At 54.4% G+C, this 20,644-nt stretch overlaps 1 protein-coding gene across 3 annotated transcripts; it reads left to right on the plus strand.

Annotated features, from left to right (window-relative positions):
* The first annotated feature begins 1,910 nt into the window (after positions 1-1,910).
* MED25 (mediator complex subunit 25) lies at positions 1,911-19,082 on the plus strand. 3 transcript variants are annotated; one of them, XM_035725265.1, is made up of 18 exons: positions 1,914-2,358; positions 2,455-2,500; positions 3,252-3,376; positions 9,919-10,017; positions 10,416-10,536; positions 10,784-10,946; positions 11,073-11,203; positions 11,491-11,578; positions 11,671-11,864; positions 12,301-12,429; positions 12,817-12,902; positions 12,983-13,040; positions 13,197-13,304; positions 13,417-13,605; positions 13,963-14,034; positions 14,166-14,384; positions 14,701-14,881; positions 17,246-19,081. In XM_035725265.1, the coding sequence occupies exons 1-18, from the start codon at positions 2,045-2,047 to the stop codon at positions 17,488-17,490; spliced, it is 2,568 nt and encodes an 855-aa protein (XP_035581158.1). In that variant the 5' UTR covers positions 1,914-2,044; the 3' UTR covers positions 17,491-19,081. The 3 variants fall into 3 exon arrangements, with proteins under 3 accessions (XP_035581159.1, XP_035581158.1, XP_035581160.1); XM_035725267.1 differs by lacking the exon at positions 17,246-19,081 and adding an exon at positions 15,361-15,492 and having other exon boundaries at positions 1,920-2,358; XM_035725266.1 differs by lacking the exon at positions 13,963-14,034 and having other exon boundaries at positions 1,911-2,358; positions 17,246-19,082.
* The last annotated feature ends 1,562 nt before the right edge of the window (positions 19,083-20,644 follow it).

The following is a 20,644-nucleotide window of genomic DNA, read 5'->3' on the forward strand; positions in this document are numbered from 1 at the left end:
CAAATAAACAAAATCTTTAAAAAAAAATCAGTTAATACAACCAATCATACATTCAGCTTATCTAAAGAAAGGTTTCCTTTAGTTAACAGGGCAGATTTTTAATTTTAGGAAGCATTTTAATCTTCTTACCTGTTGATCATTTTTCCTTTCTCCAATTTAATCTTCCTTATAATTTTTTTTAAAGATTTTATTTACTTGACAGAGAGAGACACAGCCAGAGAGGGAACACAAGCAGGGGGAGTGGGAGAGGGGGAAGCAGGCTTCCCGCCGAGCAGGGAGCCCGATGCGGGGCTCGATTCCAGGACCCTGGGATCATGACCTTAGCCGAAGGCAGACGCTTAACGACTAAGCCACCCAGGCGCCCCTAATTTTCCTTATAATTTTATTATTTTTTAAAGGTTTTATTTATTTATTTGACAGAGAGAGCAAGAGAGCACAAGCAGGGGGAGCAGCAGAGGGAGAAGCAGGCTCCCCGCTGAGCCGGAAGTTTGATGCACTGATCCCAGGGCCCTGGGATCATGACCTGAGCTGAAGGCAGACACCTAACCAACTGAGCCACCCAAGCGCCCCTTCCTTATAATTTTATTAAAGTTGAAAAATGTGAGCTGCTTTAGATCAAAAGAAACTTAAGAGATATAATGTCTAAATATGTTTGGTCTTTGGATTCTGATGCAAATAAAACAATTGAAAAAAGCCATTTTGAGGGAATTGAGGAAATTTGATTGTAGATTTAGTGTTAGATGACACCAAGAAATAATTTTGTTGGGGCCCCTGGATGGCTCAGTCGTTAAGCATCTGCCTTCGGCTCGGGTCAGGATCCCAGGGTCCTGGGATCGAGCCCCACATCGGGCTCCCTGCTCCGCAGGAAGCCTGCTTCTCCCTCTCCCACTCCCCCTGCTTGTGTTCCCTCTCTCGTTGCGTCTCTGTCTGTCAAATAAATAAATAAAATCTTTAAAAATAAAAGACTTCAGCAAAGAAAATAAAAGAAAAAAGGGATGGATAAGGTAAATGTGACAAAATGGTGATACAACTGTGTGTGAGAGGAAGGCACCCTTTTACCTTGAGGTACGTTGCCAAAAATGCACTGGGACAAGTTGTGCTTATTCCCACCGCCTCTAGACTGTGTCTGAGCCCAAACTCTCCCGCCCTCATGGACATTATTCTTTCCAATATTAATTAACGTGACAAAGGTAAAATGCTTTTTAATTGAAGATAAGCAGTTTTCAGATGTTTACTTGCCATTTTAAATTGTCTTGTGTGGGGGAAGAGCCTCCCTACCCTTAAAAAATATATATTTCTATTTTCCTAAAACTTTATTGATGAGTAAGATGTATTTGTGTAGTAAATTTCAGTCAACATATATGTTACAAACGACTTTCCCAGTTTATCGTATTTTGTTTTCCAACTCGGTTAACGGAGTCTTTTGGACAAATTGATCAATATTTTACGTTTTCTGGCTTTGCTGTGATGATAAACTCTTTTTCCAGGCTTCAGGATTCTACAGCGTGTTTCTTTAGTCCTTCAGCTATTTTTAAGGTTTCATCTGTTGCATTTACATTTTTAATCCACCTGGAATGTATTTATGTTCTAGGCCAGTTTCTGGCCGCCCTCCCAGAAAACAACAATCAGGTGTTGCCTAGCAACCGTCACTTGGGGTGGAATTCGGCTTGAGGGGGAAGAACAGCTGCACTCCGCTCAGAGGGGACGGCAACCTCGAGCGTTGCCTAGTAACCCACTTCAGAGGATGTGATTGGATCCTTCACACGACCCTCCCCCCATCCCCCGCGCCAGAAAAAAATTTAACTAGAAACCTAATCTCTCCAGAGAAAACTAGGGCTGCGTATGCGTTGCACAGCAACCAGGTCTCCTGACCCTCCCATTGAGACGAGAGTCGGAACAGGCGCCTCGCTCAAAGATGGCGGCCGACTGCTCCTCTCTCAATATATGTCACTCCACAGTCCTGACAGTAATTCAGTCTTCCCCGTCGGGCCCCCGAAGGGGTTCGCTATGCTCTTAATCTTGCACGCGGTGGGTACGAACGAGGATGGACACAGAACCAACGCTTCCTCCTCGCCCCGCACAAACATGGCCGAAGGCGCGTCAAGCAGCGGCGCTAAGACGTCCGACGCCGGGGCACGCGCAGCGCAGGCGCACTTCCGCTCATCCCGCAGCGGCTGCGGTGGCGGCGGCGGCGGTGGCGGCGGTGGCGGCTGCTGCGCGGGGCATGGTCCCCGGGTCGGAGGGCCCGGCCCGAGCCGGGGGCCTCGTGGCTGATGTGGTGTTTGTGATTGAGGGCACAGCCAACCTGGGGCCTTACTTCGAAGGGCTGCGCAAGCACTACCTGCTTCCGGCCATCGAGTGAGTGCCGTTTCCGCGACTTCCAGTCCGGCCCTCCGACTTTAGTTTTCCACAGTTTCTTGCCTGACCCCGACTTTTTGCCTCCGACCCTCCCAGGTATTTTAATGGTGGTCCTCCTGCCGAGACGGACTTCGGGGGAGACGTGAGTCTTGGGACTCCTGGGTCTGAGGGAGGAGGAGCCGGGGACGGGACTCCCGGGTCTGAGGGAGGAGGGGGCTGGGGGTCTGGACTCCCGGGTCTGAGGGAGGAGGGGGCTGGGGGTCTGGACTCCCGGGTCTGAGGGAGGAGGGGGCTGGGGGTCTGGACTCCCGGGTCTGAGGGAGGAGGGGCCGAGGACGGGACTCCCGGGTCTGAGGGAGGAGGAGCCGAGGACGGGACTCCCGGGTCTGAGGGAGGAGGAGCCGGGGACGGGACTCCCGGGTCTGAGGGAGGAGGGGGCTGGGGGTCTGGACTCCCGGGTCTGAGGGAGGAGGAGCCGGGGACGGGACTCCCGGGTCTGAGGGAGGAGGAGCCGAGGACGGGACTCCCGGGTCTGAGGGAGGAGGAGCCGAGGACGGGACTCCCGGGTCTGAGGGAGGAGGGGGCTGGGGGTCTGGACTCCCGGGTCTGAGGGAGGAGGGGGCTGGGGGTCTGGACTCCCGGGTCTGAGGGAGGAGGGGGCTGGGGGTCTGGACTCCCGGGTCTGAGGGAGGAGGGGGCTGGGGGTCTGGACTCCCGGGTCTGAGGGAGGAGGAGCCGGGGACGGGACTCCCGGGTCTGAGGGAGGAGGGGGCTGGGGGTCTGGACTCCCGGGTCTGAGGGAGGAGGGAGCCGGTAACCGGCCTGCTGGGTCTGAGGGAGGAGCAGCTGGACGGGGGTCCCAGATGAAAAGTTCCTCTGCCCTCTCCTCCCAGTATGGGGGAACCCAGTACAGCCTCGTGGTGTTCAACACGGTGGACTGCGCTCCCGAGTCCTACGTTCAGTGTCACGCTCCCACCAGCAGCGCCTATGAGTTTGTCACCTGGCTCGATGGCATTAAGTGAGCTTTTTCTTGTGCTTGGGGTGCGTTGGGGGACCCTGTGGGGGGCCATGAATGGATGGCGGCTTGGTTTGAGCTTCAGAAACCATCCCTCCCACTGGGTGGCTGAAAGGGCTGAGAGGGATAAGTTTTTGTCCACAAATCAACTTCTGTGGTGCGTTCTGTGTGCTCAGCGGTTTTGCCATCCGGTGTGGAAGTAGAAAAATCTTCCCAGTTTGGGAGGCCTGTTGAGCTCCAGCGCCCATCTCGTATTGTGAGGTTCTCCACATTCTGCGTGATTCTCCACATTCTTAGGCTGTTTCTCATTAGTCTTCCTTTCTCAGATGGGCCCCTCGAAGCCTGAGTGCAAGGGGGGTGGGGCCTAGGCCAGGATAGATCCCTCTGTGCTTTGGATGGGATTTGGAATGTTCACTTTGCCCGCTCAGTGCAGGTGCAGACAGCCTGCAATCAAATCACAGCTAAACCACAACAGAACTCCCGGACTCAGGAGTCCCTGCTCCCTTTGTGCCTAATGTAGCTTACTTCCTTTCTCTTTAAAGGGGGGATGTTATAGTACTTACTTATTAATTGTATTATTTATTCTCGGTTGCATAACAGATTATCCCAAAGCTTTGTGGCTCAGAGCAATAAACGTTGATTATTTCATGCCATTTCTGTAAGTAAGGAATTCAGGACTGGCTTAGCTGGATAGTTCTGGCTCAGGGTCTCGTGAGGTTGCAGTCATCCAAGGGACTGGCCGGTCCGTTTTCAAGGTGGCTCACTCTGTGGCTGCAGCGTGCCCTCCTAACCTGGCAGCTGGCTTATCTCAGAGGAAGCAACACGACAGAAAGAGCAAAGAGGAGGAGGCTACGAGGGTTTTTATGATCCAGGTTTTGGAAGTCACACAGCATTACCTCTGCCATGTTCTGTTTGGTATAGAAGGCAGTCCTGTTCGGTGCAAGGAGCATGAGGGGAGATGAATGCCAAGGGTGTGAATACCAGGAGGTGGGGATCACTGGGGGGACCTGGCTACCAGGACTTCATGCATTCTTCGGGAATTAAATGAGTTGGTGACTACTTAAAACAGCACCTGGCGTGTATTAAGTGCTGTGTTAGTGTTCACTGTTGCTTCAGGTCTCGGTTTCTTGGTTTGTGAATAGATAATGGTAGTCCGGATCTCTGGTGCTCTTGGGAGAGTCACGAGCTCATCTTCATGTGGTGCCTTCATCCTGCCTAGCCCAGGGTCTGGTCTGGGGTTAGAGTTCACTAAACGGCACCGGGTCATGGCTGTTGTTCTCTTCATACGTTCATGCAGCAAGTGTTTGCTGAGTGCCTGCTTTGTTCCAGGTTGTTTGTGCTGGACTGGGTGCTGCACGTTCACTGGGAAGCTGACACCCAAGTTTGACCTCTCATGGTCATTCGGGGTACTAGTCAGAACAGAGTAGGATTTCCCAACCTCAGTACTGTTGACGCTTTGGGCCAAATAATTCACTGTTGCGGGGGGCTGTCCTGTGCAGTGCTGAATGTTCAATCGCCTCCCTGGCTCTAGCCACTAGATGCCAGGAGCCATCTCCAAGTTGTGACACACAGAGATGTCTCCAGACATTGTCAAGTGTACCCTGGGGTGGGGAGTTGGGGGGACAAAATCCACCCCAGCTGAGAGGTACTGAGATAGATTGTTGTAAGACTTGAATAATGGTAAGTGGGGGCTTTTTGAGGCCCAAGTTCAAGTGTGCTGTCCCTCAAGTACCTAGCACTGAGCACAGGGTCTGGCACCAAGGAGGTCTAAGGAGAACGGTGTGGAATCAGGGATACGTGAATGAATGCCCAGAATGCACTTTATACTCTGATTCTTCCTGGTGAACTATAAGCTGCAAAGCCCAACTCCAATATCCCTTCCCTGATGCTGGCAAACAGCCAGTCGCTCCCTGCCCTGCGCCTGCCACTCCCAGCTGTTCCCTGGTCGCAGCCCCATGCCTCTGGACTGTGAATGTCTAGGTCCCTGGTGTTCTGCTTTTTTGTTTCCTGCGCACCCAGAAGGTCTCAGGAGACCTTGACAGTAAATAAATGAGTGAAAGCCATGGAGAAGATAATCACTAAGAAAGCAAACCTTCTAGTGGGTGTTGACATGTCAGGACAAGCAGTTAAACTCCCTTATTTAAAACTTTCCAGGGGTGCCTGGCTGGCTCAATCGGAAGAGCATGATCTTGGGGTTGTGAGTTCGAGCCCCATGATGGGTGTAGAGATAACTTAAGTAAATGAAAACTTAAAGAAATCTTAAAAATAGATGAGTAAATAAGTCTTTCCAAAGCATGTGGAAGATAAGAGGGAAATGCTTTCTGAGCACATTCAGCACATATCCATACCTCCTCCTTAATCAGCTTAGAATACATTGTACCTTTAGCCAAATGAAAAAGCTTTGTAGGCTGTGTGCTCACTGCGGAATCCTCCCAACGAGCTGATAAACGTTGGCAGTGGTCATTGTTTTACCAAGTCCTCTGTAACCATCTAAATTCACTTTCTGTGACATTGCTGGGTGGTCTGGCACAGAGATCACAAAGGAAGTCTGTGGGTTTTGTTCCCAGTCAGAGAAGAAATCTTATCTTCTCCCAGAACGTCCGTAACTTAAAGAACAAAGCATGCAGTGTGATTTTTGAAACGTCCTTGCTTTGGGAAGATTTATTTCTGATGTTCCATTTCCTTTCTTTCAAGAGGGGCGGGTTTTTTTTTCCTCCTTCCCTGCAGCAAGTGACCCCAAATCAGAAAGAATAGGGTAGAAGAAGGAGCCCTGAGTGTCTTCTCCCTAGCACTGTGACCATCTGTTCGTTCATTCATTCATTCCTTCCACAAATGTTTGTGGTGCGAACTGTCCTGGGACCTGAGGAGTTGGGGACATAAGGCAGGCCAGGTCTTGGCCCTCTTGGAGCTGCTGTCCATAGTGGGGCGACCAGCCGGGCGGGTCAAGCCTGGTCGCTGTTGACAATCACTCATTTTGACCAGTACCTCCGGGGGCCTCCAAGGGCTCATTACCCCGTGAGGGCAGGCAGCGAAGATTGGGGGGTGTGGGTATGGCATCAGCAAGGAGCCTGGGAAGCAGTTAAGTGTCAGAGCCCACCTGTGGCACCAGGGCATTTTCATCTTCACATTTGCATCATTGAGGGGTTCATTTGGAATTAAGGCTTATCGTAAACTCTGTGGTATTCAAAACATATTTTGCCACTGGCCAGATTTTATTTCTGCTCCCCATTTTTTAAGCGTTTCTCATTTCCTGGACAAAATATGTGTTCCCTATCTCTCTTAGTGCCTAACAGACAACCTACCCACCCTGGAAGGAAAAAACAGGTTTTAGAATCTCAAAGTGATTGGTCAATCACACTTTCCTCATAAATTACTTTTTACAAATGAGGTAAAATTCACGTAACAGAGGTGATTATTTTAAAGTGAACAATTCAGTGACGTTTAGTGTGTTTACACTGTGCAATCTCACAGTCCCAAAACATTTTCATGCCCCTAAAGGGAGACCTGCACCCGTGAAGCAGTTGCTCCGTATCTGCCGCCCCCCGCCCCCGGCCTTCCAGCCAGGCCCAACCAGGACACTTTTGGCTCAAAAAGGCTCATGAAAATAGTGGTTTGATTTATTCGGGAACAGGAAGTCGCAGCAGGGTGGATGCAGGGTCGGTTCATTCATTGGGGTCTGCCCCCCCCAACTCTGGCCTTCAAGTTCTTGTGCGGAACAGTCTTGGTAAGGAAGAGGAGGGCTGGAAGCAGGGTGTGGGGGTAAGGAGCATCGGTGGGGCCCATGTGCCCTGGCGGGGGGGGGCGGAGGCAGGCTTCGGGGTCGCAGGTCTAGAGGGAGAAGAGGGCCGAAACCTGCAACTGACAACAGTTGGTCTGAGAAGTTTGGGAAGGGAGCAGAGGGGTCAAGCTGCTGTGGCTCACTCATCCAGGAAGCATGTTCTGAGGCCCTGTGGCCTTGAGCAGCTTGGACACAAGCTGGAAATGCCTCAGACCGACCACTTGGTCCCCCTCGCTGAAGGCTACCCTGACTCTGGGAGCCAGGTGTGCTGTGGAGGGAAGCCTGAAAGTCACAGTATCTGGTGACATGTGATATGATTGAGGGTGGGCCCTAAAATCAGGTGGAAGCTGAGGCAGGCTTCCCGGAGGAGGGGACTCTGGACTTGGGGTGGGGGGGTCATAAGCAGGGATTTTCCTCCTAGGCCAGAAGAGGGGTGTGTGTGGTCATGGCAAACAGCACAGGCAGAAGACTGGTTATGTGGCAGATCACGAAGACCAGGGACACGTGAGACATTCTGGACGACTTGTACCTAGAGGAGGATGGAGCAGGAAGGTGGGCAGAGCCCGGGGCACGGAGGGCCCCAGATACCCACCTGAGAGCTTGGCTTTATTCTGGTGTTAATGGACATGGTTGGATTGGCAGCCCTTTGTTATGTATTTATGTATGTATGTATCTATGTATGTAAACTCCATGCGACACATGGGGCTCAAACTCCGACCCCAAGATCAAGAGTTGCATACCCTACCGACTGAGCCAGCCCCACACCTTTAGCCTTTCGATTTTTTTTTTTTCTCTTGGAGGACAGGAGGTTTATTTAACACCGGCGGGCTCAGAGGGGAGTGGTCTCCAAAGGTCCTAGCCATTCGGTTTTTTTTTTTCATTAAAAATTCTTTATTTAGTATATTCTCTCATCCAGAGAATAAACTTTATAAACATAGGTTATTTTAAAATATTGTAGCAATAGTTTTTGGATAGCTAATTTGATTAGTAGAATTATAAACGCAAAAAGGGGAAAAGGATTACCAGAAGTAAGACATTATTTCTAACAAAGCTTCAGGAAAATCTTGATTATTACAACCCTTTGTATCTTACAAGTTTTGCATATATGGTTTTAGCTCTTCAGAGCCCTCTACCAGTAAGGCACATGCAATAGTAAAAAATTTGCTACTGCAGCCTTGGGGAACATCTCTTAGTGTTGTGTTGGTGCTTCTCTGACACAATACACTTTTAATCAAGACACATATTTATGTACGTTCTAAATTCCAAGTATACACACTGCGATTGAACTGATGGACTGAAATAAAATCATAAATCCTAGATTAACCATAGTACTAGCCATTCGATTTTAACACACATTTTCCCGAGACTTCCCTAATGCCAGACTGTGGGGTAAGAGAAGAGACCAGTGCAGGGGCCACAATTCAAGGGGATAGGATCCTCAACGCTCCCAGAGAGGGGCCCAGTCTGCACACACGTACCTGTGGCAGAGTCTGCCTCACAACGACGGGACCTGGAGAACTGTGGTGGCAGCAGCTGCACTCACATAGAGGCCGTCCCCAGGCCACGCCCCAGTGGGATGGTCACTGGTGACCTGTCTGCACATCAGATGGAAGAGAAACTCGAGTCTCCTGAGTCTCATGAGTTTCCTGGTGCTGCTGAAACAAAGTAGTAAGAACTGGTTGGCTTAAGGGCACCTGGGTGGCTCAGTCGGTTAAGCGTCTGACTTCGGCTCAGGTCACGATCTCAGGGTCCTGGGATCGATCCCCATGTTGGGCTCCATGCTCAGTGGGGAGTCTGCTTCTTGCCCTCTCCCTCTGCCCCTCCCTCTGCTCGTACGTAGGTGTGCTTGCTCTTTCTCTTAAATAGATAAATAAAATCTTAAATTAAAAAAACAAAAACAAAAACTAGTTGGCTTAGAACCACAGGAAGGTAGTGACTCACGGTTTAGATCCAGGAGCCCAGGATCAAGGTGTGGGCAGGGCCATGCTCCCTCTGGAGACTGTAGGGAAAGATCCTTGTCTCTTCCAGCTTCTGGTGTCCCCAGACAATCCTTGGCTTGTGATAGTGTCACTCCGATCTCCATATGGCGCTCTCCGTGTCTCTACATTGTCTTCCTTCTGAGCATGTCTGTTTCTGTATCCACATTTCCCTGTTTTGACCATAAGGACATGGGTCACATTGGATTAGGGCCCACCCTGTGACCTCAGTGTAGTGTCCTTACCTCTATAAATACCCCGTTTCCAAATAAGGTCACATTCTGGGATTATGGGGGCAGGGAGGTTAGGACCTTCAGCATCTCTTGGGAAGGGGGACACAATTCAACCCTTGACATTGGGAGGACAGAGAGGCCCCCATATCTGGCTGAGAGGGTGGGCAGAGGCCAGGGCTGGCTTTAAAAGTGGAACAGACAGCCCCGAGGGGAGGTGTGCAGGGACGGGGACATGGGACCAGATCATGGGCCAGGTGTCCTGGGCCTTTCCCTGTTCCGTGCTCTAGTAGGGCCTCCAGCCAGAGGTACTCTGTCAGAGGAGATGACAGACAGCCCTTGTCCACATTCACTAGGCCTGGCGTTGTGTCAGCACTGGGGATAGAGCAGGAAACTCAGCAGTGTCCCTGTGCCCAGGTGCACGATGGGGGGGGGAGGGCGACATGGGCGCAGGCTCTTCAGCTGTGGCCTGGGGGCTGGGAGGTGGCAGCCCGGGGTGCCACAGCAGACCCTGGGGCTGACAGCCGCGGACCCTGGGGCTGACAGCCTCGCCCCCTGCAGGTTCATGGGCGGGGGTGGTGAGAGTTGCAGCCTCATCGCGGAAGGCCTCAGCACGGCCCTGCAGCTCTTCGATGACTTCAAGAAGATGCGGGAGCAGATGTGAGTGTGCCCAGCCTGTGTGGCTCCCCACGTCTCTTTGCACCTGGCTTTGTCTGCTGTGGGGCTGCACCCACTGCCTCACCCTGGGGAAGTGGGTGGGCTCTGAGCCCTGAGCGCTCTGGGCAGGAGGCAGGAGGTGTCCCCTGGCCAGTGCCTGGTCTGGGTGTCCTCACTGGGAAGAGGATCCTGCTCTGGGTCTGCCCCCTGCTTTCCCTGCCCGCTCGGCAACTTAGAGGGAGTCAGGAACCTCTTTGGGCCTCAGTGTTCTCAGTTGTAAAATGGGGCCGTTACTCCTGACTTCCTGTGGGGTGGAGTACTTGCACTCTCCTGGGGCTGGGTCTTTCCCTTCTCAGGGCCCCTGTTGTTACCTGCTCCACGTCTTTCCTTCTCCCTGGCAGCGGCCAGACACACCGCGTCTGCCTCCTTATCTGTAACTCGCCCCCGTACCTTCTCCCTGCTGTCGAGAGCACCACGTACTCTGGGTACACGACGGAGAGTCTTGTGCAGAAGATAGGGGAGGTGAGGACTCTTGAGTCTGAGGAAGGAGCTCAGGGAGGGGGGCCTGCACTCCTCTGAGTTGTGACCAGCTCTGCTAACCTCCTTTTGGAAGAACTATAACCCAGAATCCCCTGAGGCAGCTAATACAGGTCCCAGGGTCACTTGTCTCAAAGCCTAATGGGAATTTACTTTTAGGGCCCAGGGGGTGTGGTAGCCTGGGGGTCAGCCCCGATGGCCCCGCCCTGACCACGCCTCTCTCCTCCTGCAGCAAGGGATCCACTTCTCCATAGTGTCTCCCCGGAAGCTGCCTGCCCTAAGACTTCTGTTCGAGAAGGCAGCTCCCCCGGCCTTGCTGGAGCCACTGCAGCCACCAACAGACGTGAGCCAGGACCCCCGGCACATGGTGCTGGTGCGGGGGCTCGTGCTGCCGGGTGAGGCCTGAGTGCCAGCAGTGGGGCAATGGGGGGTGTCCTCCCTCGGCTCCCTCTGACTTGGATTTCTCTCCCCTCTCTCAAACTCCTTCGCACGGGGCTCGGTCATCCATCCTTCGCTCTCAGTTGGGGGTGGTTCAGCCCCAGGCCCCCTCCAGCCAAAGCAGCCTGTCCCCCTGCCTGCAGCTCCACCCTCGGGTGCCTCACTCTCAGCAGCCCCCCAGCAGCCTCTGCCCCCTGTCCCCCAGCAGTATCAGGTATGGATGTAGCCAGGGGGATGTGCTCCTGGGGCCTTGTGGGAGCCCTGGTCTCTTGGGAGAGACCTAGCTGGATGTCTGGGCTTGTGGGGTGATGGGTAGTCTCCACTGGGACCCCCAAGTGGGTGGGACACTCGGGGCCAGAGAATCCCATCCCCGTGGAATGATGGGAGTCATCCTGCTGTGATGTCATGGCCGGGGTAGCTGTACCTTGGGTGGGCACAGTGGCGTGACCCTGTGGGACATCCGGACTGGAGTGCGCAGTCCTCATCAGCTTCTACCCCCAGGTGCCTGGGAACCTGAGCGCAGCTCAAGTGGCGGCCCAGAATGCAGTGGAAGCTGCCAAGAACCAGAAGGCTGGGCTAGGCCCACGCTGTGAGTCCCGAGGCGGGGATATGAGGTGGGCTGAGGTCAGCCAGGCCTCTCTGCACATCTGTCCCCACCTCTTCTCTTGGTCTCTTCCACAGTCTCACCCATTAACCCTCTCCAGCAAGCTGCTTCAGGAGTGGGTCCCCCCTTCAGCCAGGCACCGGCCCCACCACTACCCCCGGGGCCCCCTGGCGCCCCCAAGCCACCCCCTGCTTCCCAGCCCAGCCTGGTCTCCACCGTGGCTCCTGGCCCAGGCCTGGCCCCCACTGCACAACCTGGGGCACCGTCCATGGTAGGTGCTTGCACACCTGCCCCGCTGCCCTACTCCTGCCAGCTGCTGACAGAGCAGAGGCCAAGCAATTTGCCTTCCTGAGGAGGGTGTAAGGATACATGGGTCTCATTGTCCTAGGTCCTCAGGGGTTCACGGGGTTGGTGCCACAGACAGACTAGAGGCTAGAGGCTCTGGGGACGGAATGGTGGGGCTTTGGCTCCTGGCGGGTGAGAACTGTTCAGAGGAGTCCAAGGGATCCTGGGAGTTGGGGCACCATGGGTCTTAGAGTTCTCAGATCCTATGGAATCAGAGCATTTATGGTCCCAGGGACTGTCGAGTGGTGTTGAGAAAGGAACCTGCGTTCTGTTTTTCCTGCTGGTCTGTCTCTCTCTCGGGATGCCCCTCCTAGGAGATGGTCTGACCCTGCTCCACTGCCCTCCTTGCTCCCCTCTGGCAGGCGGGCTCGGTGGCCCCAGGTGGGGTGAGCGGCCCTTCTCCAGCCCAGCTAGGGGCCCCAGCCCTCGGGGGGCAGCAGTCAGTCTCCAACAAACTCCTGGCCTGGAGCGGGGTCCTCGAGTGGCAGGAGGTGAGTAGCTCGGGGAGCCATGTGGATCTCACGGCCTGTTAGGACATGGGGCTGGGCCAGGGTCCCTGTGAGGCTGTGGCACTTTTGGTCCTGAGGAGAGTCTCAAGGAAGCCTTGAGTTCAGGACTAGGGAGGGAGTAAAAATTGTGTTGCCGTGAAGCACTGAAAAGTTTCAGTTTCGGGGCGTGACGGGGGGTTCAAGGGATCCCCTGCAGGGAGGGGACAGAGGTTGTGGGACCGCTGGTCTGGAGGAGGGGGGCCCAGGGCTTGTGGGGCTTGAGCTGGGGGAGGTCCTGAGCTCTGGGGCTCCCAGGGTAGGGCAGGAGAGGTTGAGGGGACTGGGCTTTGGAGCCCTTTTCGCTGTGACACGCTCTGCTTTTCCACTCAGAAGCCCAAACCTGCCTCCGTGGACGCCAACACCAAGCTGACGCGGTCGCTGCCTTGCCAGGTCTATGTGAATCACGGCGAGAACTTGTAGGTGACCGACTGTAGGGCTGGCGGCTGGGTGGACCTGGGCTTGCATCCTCCTGACGCCTCTCCCCGTTGGCCCCCAGGAAGACAGAGCAGTGGCCCCAGAAGCTGATCATGCAGCTCATCCCACAGCAGCTGCTCGTGAGTGGCTCAAGGGAGCACCGCCCGCCCCTCCCGGTCGGCTAGTCCTATTCTCTTCCCCCGTCCCTTCCCTGCCCCCCGACCCCACCACCACCTGCCTTGGCTCCCTGCTCCTCACTTCCCCACTCCACATGCCGTCCTGTGTGTCTCCCGCAGACCACCCTGGGCCCTTTGTTCCGGAACTCGAGGATGGTGCAGTTCCATTTCACCAACAAGGACCTGGAGTCCCTGAAAGGCCTCTATCGCATCATGGGCAATGGCTTTGTGAGTCCAGGGCGGGGCGGGCCCCGGGTGCCTGCAGAGCTTCTAGAACTGGGAGGGGTGGGTGCCCCCTCTTCCTCTTTCTCAGGGGTGACTGGTGCGTGTCCTCTGCCAGGCTGGCTGCGTGCACTTCCCCCACACGGCCCCCTGCGAGGTGCGGGTGCTCATGCTCCTATACTCGTCCAAGAAGAAGATCTTCATGGGCCTCATCCCCTACGACCAGAGTGGCTTCGTCAACGGCATCCGGCAGGTCATCACCAACCACAAGCAAGTCCAGCAGCAGAAGCTGGAGCAGCAGCGTGGGGTGAGTGACCGGGGCCTCCCTCCCCCTGGCACCCACCCCTGCCCACCTGGGCCCCTGAGCTTGTGGCCAGACCCCCAGCATCCCTCCTGGGCTGAGACGTGGCCACCTGTGTTCAGGCCCTTCCCCACATTTTCTTGCGATCTTTGTACCCCTTTCAAGTGTCTGCCTCGAATCTCTGAGACACAGCCCTCCGTTGGGGACTTGGGAAAGTAAGGTTTACTTCCCAGACCACCCACCCCCAAAGAACGTTCCTAGTTCCTGACAGGTTCCCCTTCAGGGTTCAGAAGGCTCCCCCTGCCCAAACACAGGACCCCCACTCCCACCCCCAGTCACTGATCTGCTCCCTGTCCCACACAGATGGGGGCACAGCAGGCACCCCCTGGGCTGGGCCCCATTCTGGAGGACCAGGCGAGACCCTCTCAGAATCTGGTGAGGAGAGGGCTGGTGGGGTCAGGGCCAGGGCGGGGGAGACCCCCAAAGAACACTGTCATTTTGACCTGACGGAGGCCAAGAAGTCTGGGGAATCTGCCTCGTCCCTCACCCCCATCTCCTCCCACCAGCTCCAGCTCCGCCCACCACAGCCCCAGCCTCAGGGCTCTGTGGGGGCTTCTGCGGCCTCAGGACAGCCCCCGCCCCAGGGTGCTGCCCAGGCCCCCCCAGGCGCCCCCCAAGGCCCTCCTGGAGCAGCCCCTGGCCCTCCCCCTCCTGGACCCATCCTTCGGCCTCAGAACCCTGGGGCCAACCCCCAACTGCGGAGTCTCCTCCTCAACCCACCTCCGGTGAGATTTGGCGGGGGTGGGGGGGGGGTGCAGATGGGAGCCTGTGGCTGGGCCCTGGGCCCTGATGGTTCTGGTCCTTTTGTTTGGGAGGAAGGAGGTTGGCTTTGGTCAGACGTGTGAGTAGAGCCCTGCCAAGGGCCCCAGGCAGACCGGCTCTTCTGTGTCTGTCTTATGTAGGCTTCTGCTAAGATTCCTTTGAAGAAAGACACCCCGCCCCGCCCCCGCAACCACTGGATGAGATGTTCTCTGAGCAGCTTCTGTGCTAGAGGCTGCTTGATGGGGTGGGGGCTCTGAGCCACTTTCTTTGTTCTTGCAGCCCCAGAGCGGGGTGCCCCCACCCCAAGCCTCCCTCCACCACCTCCAGCCACCAGGGGCTCCTGCACTGTTGCCCCCACCACACCAGGGCCTGGGGCAACCCCAGCTGGGGCCCCCCCTCCTGCATCCGCCTCCTGCCCAGTCCTGGTCCACACAGCTTCCCCCAAGAGCTCCACTGCCAGGTAAGGAGGTCCCCGGGGAGGGCAGGGGTCTGGACTGAGTGTCCCAGCAGCCCCTGGGCTAGAGCCTCAAGACCAAGGGCTCCTGGGAAGTGTCCTGGATTCAAGAATGGTAGCTGGTCCCCACCCCACCAGGGTTCTTGGGAGGCTCTGAGGGCTCCTGGAAAATACAGCCCAGGGGGTCAAGATGTAGTGGGGCAAGATCTCTTTTTGTGATTCCTTTCTTGTGTGTCCTGGGGTTGATGGGAAACATAGTCTTAGGGCCAGAGCTGTAGTTTGGGGGATGGGCTCCTAAAGGCTCATGGGAATCAGCACATTTGTGACCAGATGGGGCCAGAAGGTGCCTCTGATGGGTCCCCCTGGGGCTTCCTAGAAAAGTCATTACCTTGGGCTCCCAGAGGAAGAGGGAAGAAGCAGGCCCAGGGCCCTCCAGGGCCCCAGGGACTACTGGGAGATGCAGTCCCTTCCCCACTGCCCCCCAGGTCAGATGCTGCTGAGCGGGGGTCCCCGGGGCCCGGTTCCCCAGCCGGGCCTGCAGCCCAGCGTCATGGAGGACGACATCCTCATGGATCTCATCTGAACCCCCGACACCCAATAAAGTTCCTTTTAACACACGCCCCGGCTCCCGTCACTGACGTCCCCCAGGACTGGGCAGGAGGAGACCTGGGGGAGACCTCTCTGTCCTTGTTTTCGCTTCTGCAGATGTCCCTGAGGCTCTGGGCTGGTGACACCAGGGCCTCCACAGTGAGGCAGTCTGGTGCAGCCTGGCTTTGGGCTGGGGGGGTGGGACGTGGAGGCAGGCAGGCAGCGCTCACAGGGCCGTGTGCCCTCGTGGAGATAGGGTGGGTACCCGGAAGAGGCCTCTGAGCCAGCTGGGCTCAGCAGTCTTGGAGGAGGAGTGGGAGTCGACGAGGCCAAGAAGGAAGGAGGCAAGTGGTGATCTAGGTGCGGGGACAGCAGAAGTGAACGTGTGAGGGCAGGAGAAAGCTTGGGGTATTCAGAGGTGCAAGTCCGGCATGAGGAAGGAGGGACCCGGAGAGGTGGGCAGGTGCCAGGTTGGGAGGAGGCTCGGGTTCCAAACTGAGTGGCTTGAGGTTTGTCCTGAGGATGCAGAAGAGCCAGGGGAGGCCCCATGTGCAGGGAGCAGGTCTGGATTGGCTGGTTGTCAGGGTCTCTGGGTTGTCGAGTGCAACGGGGCAAGACAAGGCCAGGGATGCAGGGAGGAGGCCGGGGTGGTGGCTCCGGGAGGGGAGAGGCTGGTGGAGGGGCTGGGATCGAGTCAGGGGGCAAGAGGGGTGAGTCTACGGATTTGGCATGCCATGCAAAGGAATTGGGGGTGAAAGGGTGGCATCAGAGTCAGCCCCTGCCTCCTGGCCTGGGTGCTGGTAGATGATGGAGCCTCCCTGAGTGAGGGAACTGGGGGAAGGAGCCGGTAGTGAGTGCTAATGGCCCAAGGAGTGTCCATGTCACAGGTCACATGTTGGGAGTTCAGGATGTGTTCTTAGGAAATGGCGTATGTTTGATTATTGAAGCCACGGGAGTGGACAAGAGCGCACGTGAGGAGAGGCCAGCCCCAGGTCCCAGAGACGGACCTTCCAGGGCTTTGAATGGGGTGGACAGTGGGGCTGTCCCTGAGGTGGAAAACATGGCAGGGGACAGGTTTGGGACATGGCGAGGCAAGAATGTCCTCAGGGAGACGTCTAGGGGGCAGCTGAATACAGACACGATTCGGAGTGCAAGGGCGGTCCAGCCTGGAGGCAGAGGATTCGTTGTCTGTTGTCAGACTCTAGACTAGCATCGCTCAGCGCGTGGTCCATGCCTGGACCACCAGCATCCGCATTGTTTGGGACACTGGTTAACATCTGATTCCTGGGCCCCATCTCAGGAGAGAGGTTGCAATCTGGTGGCCCATGGGCCACTCTGCAGTTGAGTTTTGTTTGGCCTTCCCTGTGTTAGCATACGTAGCATTTTTTCCTAACAAATTAGTTGTAAAAATCAGGATAATTTGCACGCAAACACACACATACACACATACACTCTTTCTCTCTCTCTCTCTCTCTCTCTCTCTCTCTCACACACACACACACACACACACACACACACACACAATCTGCAGCCTTGGCTTCTCTTAACAAGTCAGAAGTTCTGGCACCTCTGGGCCCGCCCTTCTGCCTAGCAACAATGGGCTGGAGCTGCCCCTTTTGATGGGGCGTGTGCTCTCTGGTTCGCCACAGTCCCCACCACTCCCGTTTGGCTCCCCCACCGCGAGGCAGAGGGTCATTGCCTTTGGGCTTGCACTGTGGTTGTTCCTGTGGTAGCATTCAGAGGCAAGTGAAATCTTTCTTGTACCCATGTCTCTATCAAAAGTGGCAAAACGAAAGAGAGACCGAGAGGGCCACGTGTTTCGAGAAAAATGGGAGCGAGCCTATTTCTTTGTGGAAGTGAAGAGCATGCCTATGTGTTTAATATGCAAAAAAATCGTATCTGTGTTGAAAGAATACAACCTGAGACGTCATTACGAATCAAAGCACAGTAAGAGCTTCGACCAGTACACAGAACAGATGCGAGACGCCATACTCAGTGAACTGAAAAAGGGCCTCAAGTGTCAGTAGGGTTTGCTTTGGAAAGAAAGCAGGTCTGAGAAGCGGTGTCGCTGAAAAGTGCAGTTCGAGTAATGAGCAAAGCACGACCTGGGCGTTAAAGCCTTCCACTGTTGGCGAGTTTGTAAAGGAGCAGGACAGTGGTTCCTGGACAGAGACGTTCGCCTGTTGAGACTATCCTTTCGGCCTGACGGGCGTTTGCATTGTGCCGTGAGTTGAAGATAAAACCAGAAGATTTCCAAGTCCAGTTGCTTGAAAGAGTCAACTCCACTGTGGCCTTTTCTATCGTTGCTCATGAACTCTTACCACCCAGTTAGCTTTATTTATTTGTGGTATGGAGAATTTTGACGCGACCGAAGAAGTCTGTGACACGGTGCCCAGGCAGGCCCGACGCTGGGCGATGAGCTATTTTGTGTGTGTATTGACAGAAATACACAGACTGGCAAGAACTCCTAAGCACAGTCACAGACCGTTGTGGTAATGTAATGATCCATGTCACGGGCCTTGTTAGGGCACCTCAATCCCAGGAGGCAACACTTGGTGAGGACGCAAGTCAGCTCGTTGCCTCAATCACCAGGACTTGAGTTGTGTTCAGAAGGCACACGGAACACACGGCAGATATCCTCAACACGCCCCTGTGCTTTAACCACGGGCAGGTGGACAGTGACCTTGACCCGATGTATTTGACAGAAGCTCTGTGACCTGGTAGTCACGTAACGGTGTGGAAGGGATCTGCACTGTTGAAATACGTCGACTTGGTTCATCTCCAATGAGATGAAGGCCACACCTTGGTTCCCCTGAGAAGGTCGGTCAAAGACTTTTGGTCGAAGTTACACCCCCCCCCGCCCCCGCCAAACACTAGTTCTCTGCAAAGACGTTCACAAACAGCTACTTGAATGTATGATCGTGTTTGCCCAGTCCTGGCAAAAACGGGGAAGCCACTGGCAAGGAATAGTTCCTTCGCTGCAGTTGGTTTCCAGAAACAAAAGACATGGCCTGGACCATATTCACCCAGCTGGTGGGGTTCAAGACCAAATTCCCCCAAAGGTTCTCCACATCTAGACTCTGTGAAAATGAACTAACACTGTCCAGCTTGCCTTCGTCGGTTACTGTCGATGATGTGAATGCAGACCACAAGTTGTAGTTACTGAACTACAGGGCAGTAGGGTGCTGATTCCTAACTGTGACACCACTGGAAGATCATACCCCTACAAGTCTCCAGCAGTTGTCTTGAATTTCGGTGTTTGGAGGTGCCCACGCTTGTAAACAGCTGTTTTCCGTTACAAAATTGATTCAAATTAAATAACCGTTCCCAGTTAAGGATTCAAGGTTGAATTCTAAACTGCCCGTCCCACCGTGACATCCACAGCCTGATGCTGACCTCTCGGTGCGGAAGGGGGGTGAGTTCAGCCTTCTGGCTTCAAAATCAAAGGAGCAAAAGAATTATGAAAGAGAAAATTTTAATAATTAAATATTTCTATTTTTCAATTTGTATTTTTTCAATTTTGAATTTGAAATATAAACTCCAGTATCATACATGTTTGTATTCTGTTCCGTGCATTCACCATCGTTCAGTAAAGATACAATTTGATTTGATTTCTGGCCGTCGACTCTTCTCATGCCTGGCTAGTTCACTCATTTATGTGGCCCGCCTGGCCCCTGTAGGCATTTGAGTTTGCCGTCCCTGCTGCGGCACTGCTGAATGGAATCGGGGGGCGGGAGGGAGGCTGGGGATCACCATTTTGATCGAGCTCCCTAGGTGGCTCTGGCGCGGACAAAAGACTGAGCAGGAGACGCTGGTGGTGGTTGAAGGGAGAGTGGGTGACATTTCCCGTCCTGTATGTAGCAGGGGGTTTTTGAAAACTCAGATGGCTCCAGGGACCAGGCAGGTGATGGAAATGCGTGAAGCGGACGGGTGTAAGACAGTAGGGAGTGATGGGGACTGTGGCGAACTTGCAGAGTGCTTGCCCCACCTAGTGGCATTCAAATTGCAACAACAACAACAACAACAAAAAACACTGTGAGGACCAAACAAAATCCGCTTGTGGGTATGACGAGGCCATCGGGCTGCCATTTTGCGACCTCTGGAAGAAGAAGAAGACCCGGGGACAAGGACAGCCCTGAGATAGATCCCCAAGTCCGGGTTGGGCAGGGAGCCAGAAGGCAGGAGAACCGGGCAAGTGTGTTCTGGAAGCTGAGTGTTTTTGAGGAGAGAGCAATCGTCAAATCTGCTGCAAGGAGAAGACAAAGGGAGAGCAGCCAGCGCTGTTTCCACCTGGTAGACATAGTCCTGCAAGGAGACACGGGTTTGAGCCAGGACAGACTGATCGAAAAGAAATGTTTCCAGTTGCTGATTTGTCCATCTCTGGCCAGTGAGGCCCTCTTGACCTCAGCACCCAGGTAGATGAACTGAAGGGACCAGCCTGATGAATTAACGGGTGTGTGTTCACGAGGCGAGGCAGAAGAAAACCCAGGGTTACTAGAATGCCCAGAGAATGAAGAAATGCCTAGACACCTAGAACTCACCTGCACATTTCACAGTCATGGGTAAAGGCGGTCGGCTACGTGCTTGATGTGCCCCCTTAGAACCAGCCAACACCAGGAACACATCTTTTGGGAAAGGTTTTCTCTGAGTGCAAGGTACTATTAAAGCTACTTGAATGGGGAAGGAAATAGTGAGAAACTTAGAACAGCAGGGGTTAAACTGATGCATTGATTAGCTCTGTGGCTTTGGGCAGGTCCCTCTGCCTCCCTGAGCCTCAGTTTCCACCTATGTCAAGTAGTAGCTTTCCCTGCAGGATTGAGCATGTGGCAGGCCCAGCACAAGCCTCCCCGCAGGAGAGCTGCTCTTAGCCCCTGTTGTCCTCACTGTCCAAATGCACTCTTAGAAGGCAAGCGTAGTGAGCAAACCTGTTTCTAAAAGCGCATGCCAACTTGTCAGAATCACCAGAGCATCCATGAAGGTCGTAATTGGGTGAGCGACTAGTTGGAAACATTTCATTTTTGATCAATTTGCTTTCGGACCATGTATCTAGAGCTGGAAGCAAGACTAGGAAGTTCGCGAGAATTTTCCCAACTGGCAAAAGTTGCAGAACATAACTGGGGGGAAAAAAGATTAGGGCAAAAGTGCTTAAACACCAACACATTCATTGTTATGAACCTCTTG

Source organism: Zalophus californianus, chromosome 17, assembly GCF_009762305.2.
Source record: "Zalophus californianus isolate mZalCal1 chromosome 17, mZalCal1.pri.v2, whole genome shotgun sequence".
Lineage (NCBI taxonomy): Eukaryota > Metazoa > Chordata > Mammalia > Carnivora > Otariidae > Zalophus > Zalophus californianus.

Coding starts and splice junctions, on each gene's coding strand:
- MED25 (XM_035725265.1), top strand. CDS start 2,045: ATGGACACAGAACCAACGCTTCCTCCTCGCCCCGCACAAACATGGCCG. Junction 2,359..2,454: donor TACCTGCTTCCGGCCATCGA/GTGAGTGCCGTT, acceptor CGACCCTCCCAG/GTATTTTAATGGTGGTCCTC. Junction 12,430..12,816: donor GGGTCCTCGAGTGGCAGGAG/GTGAGTAGCTCG, acceptor TTTTCCACTCAG/AAGCCCAAACCTGCCTCCGT.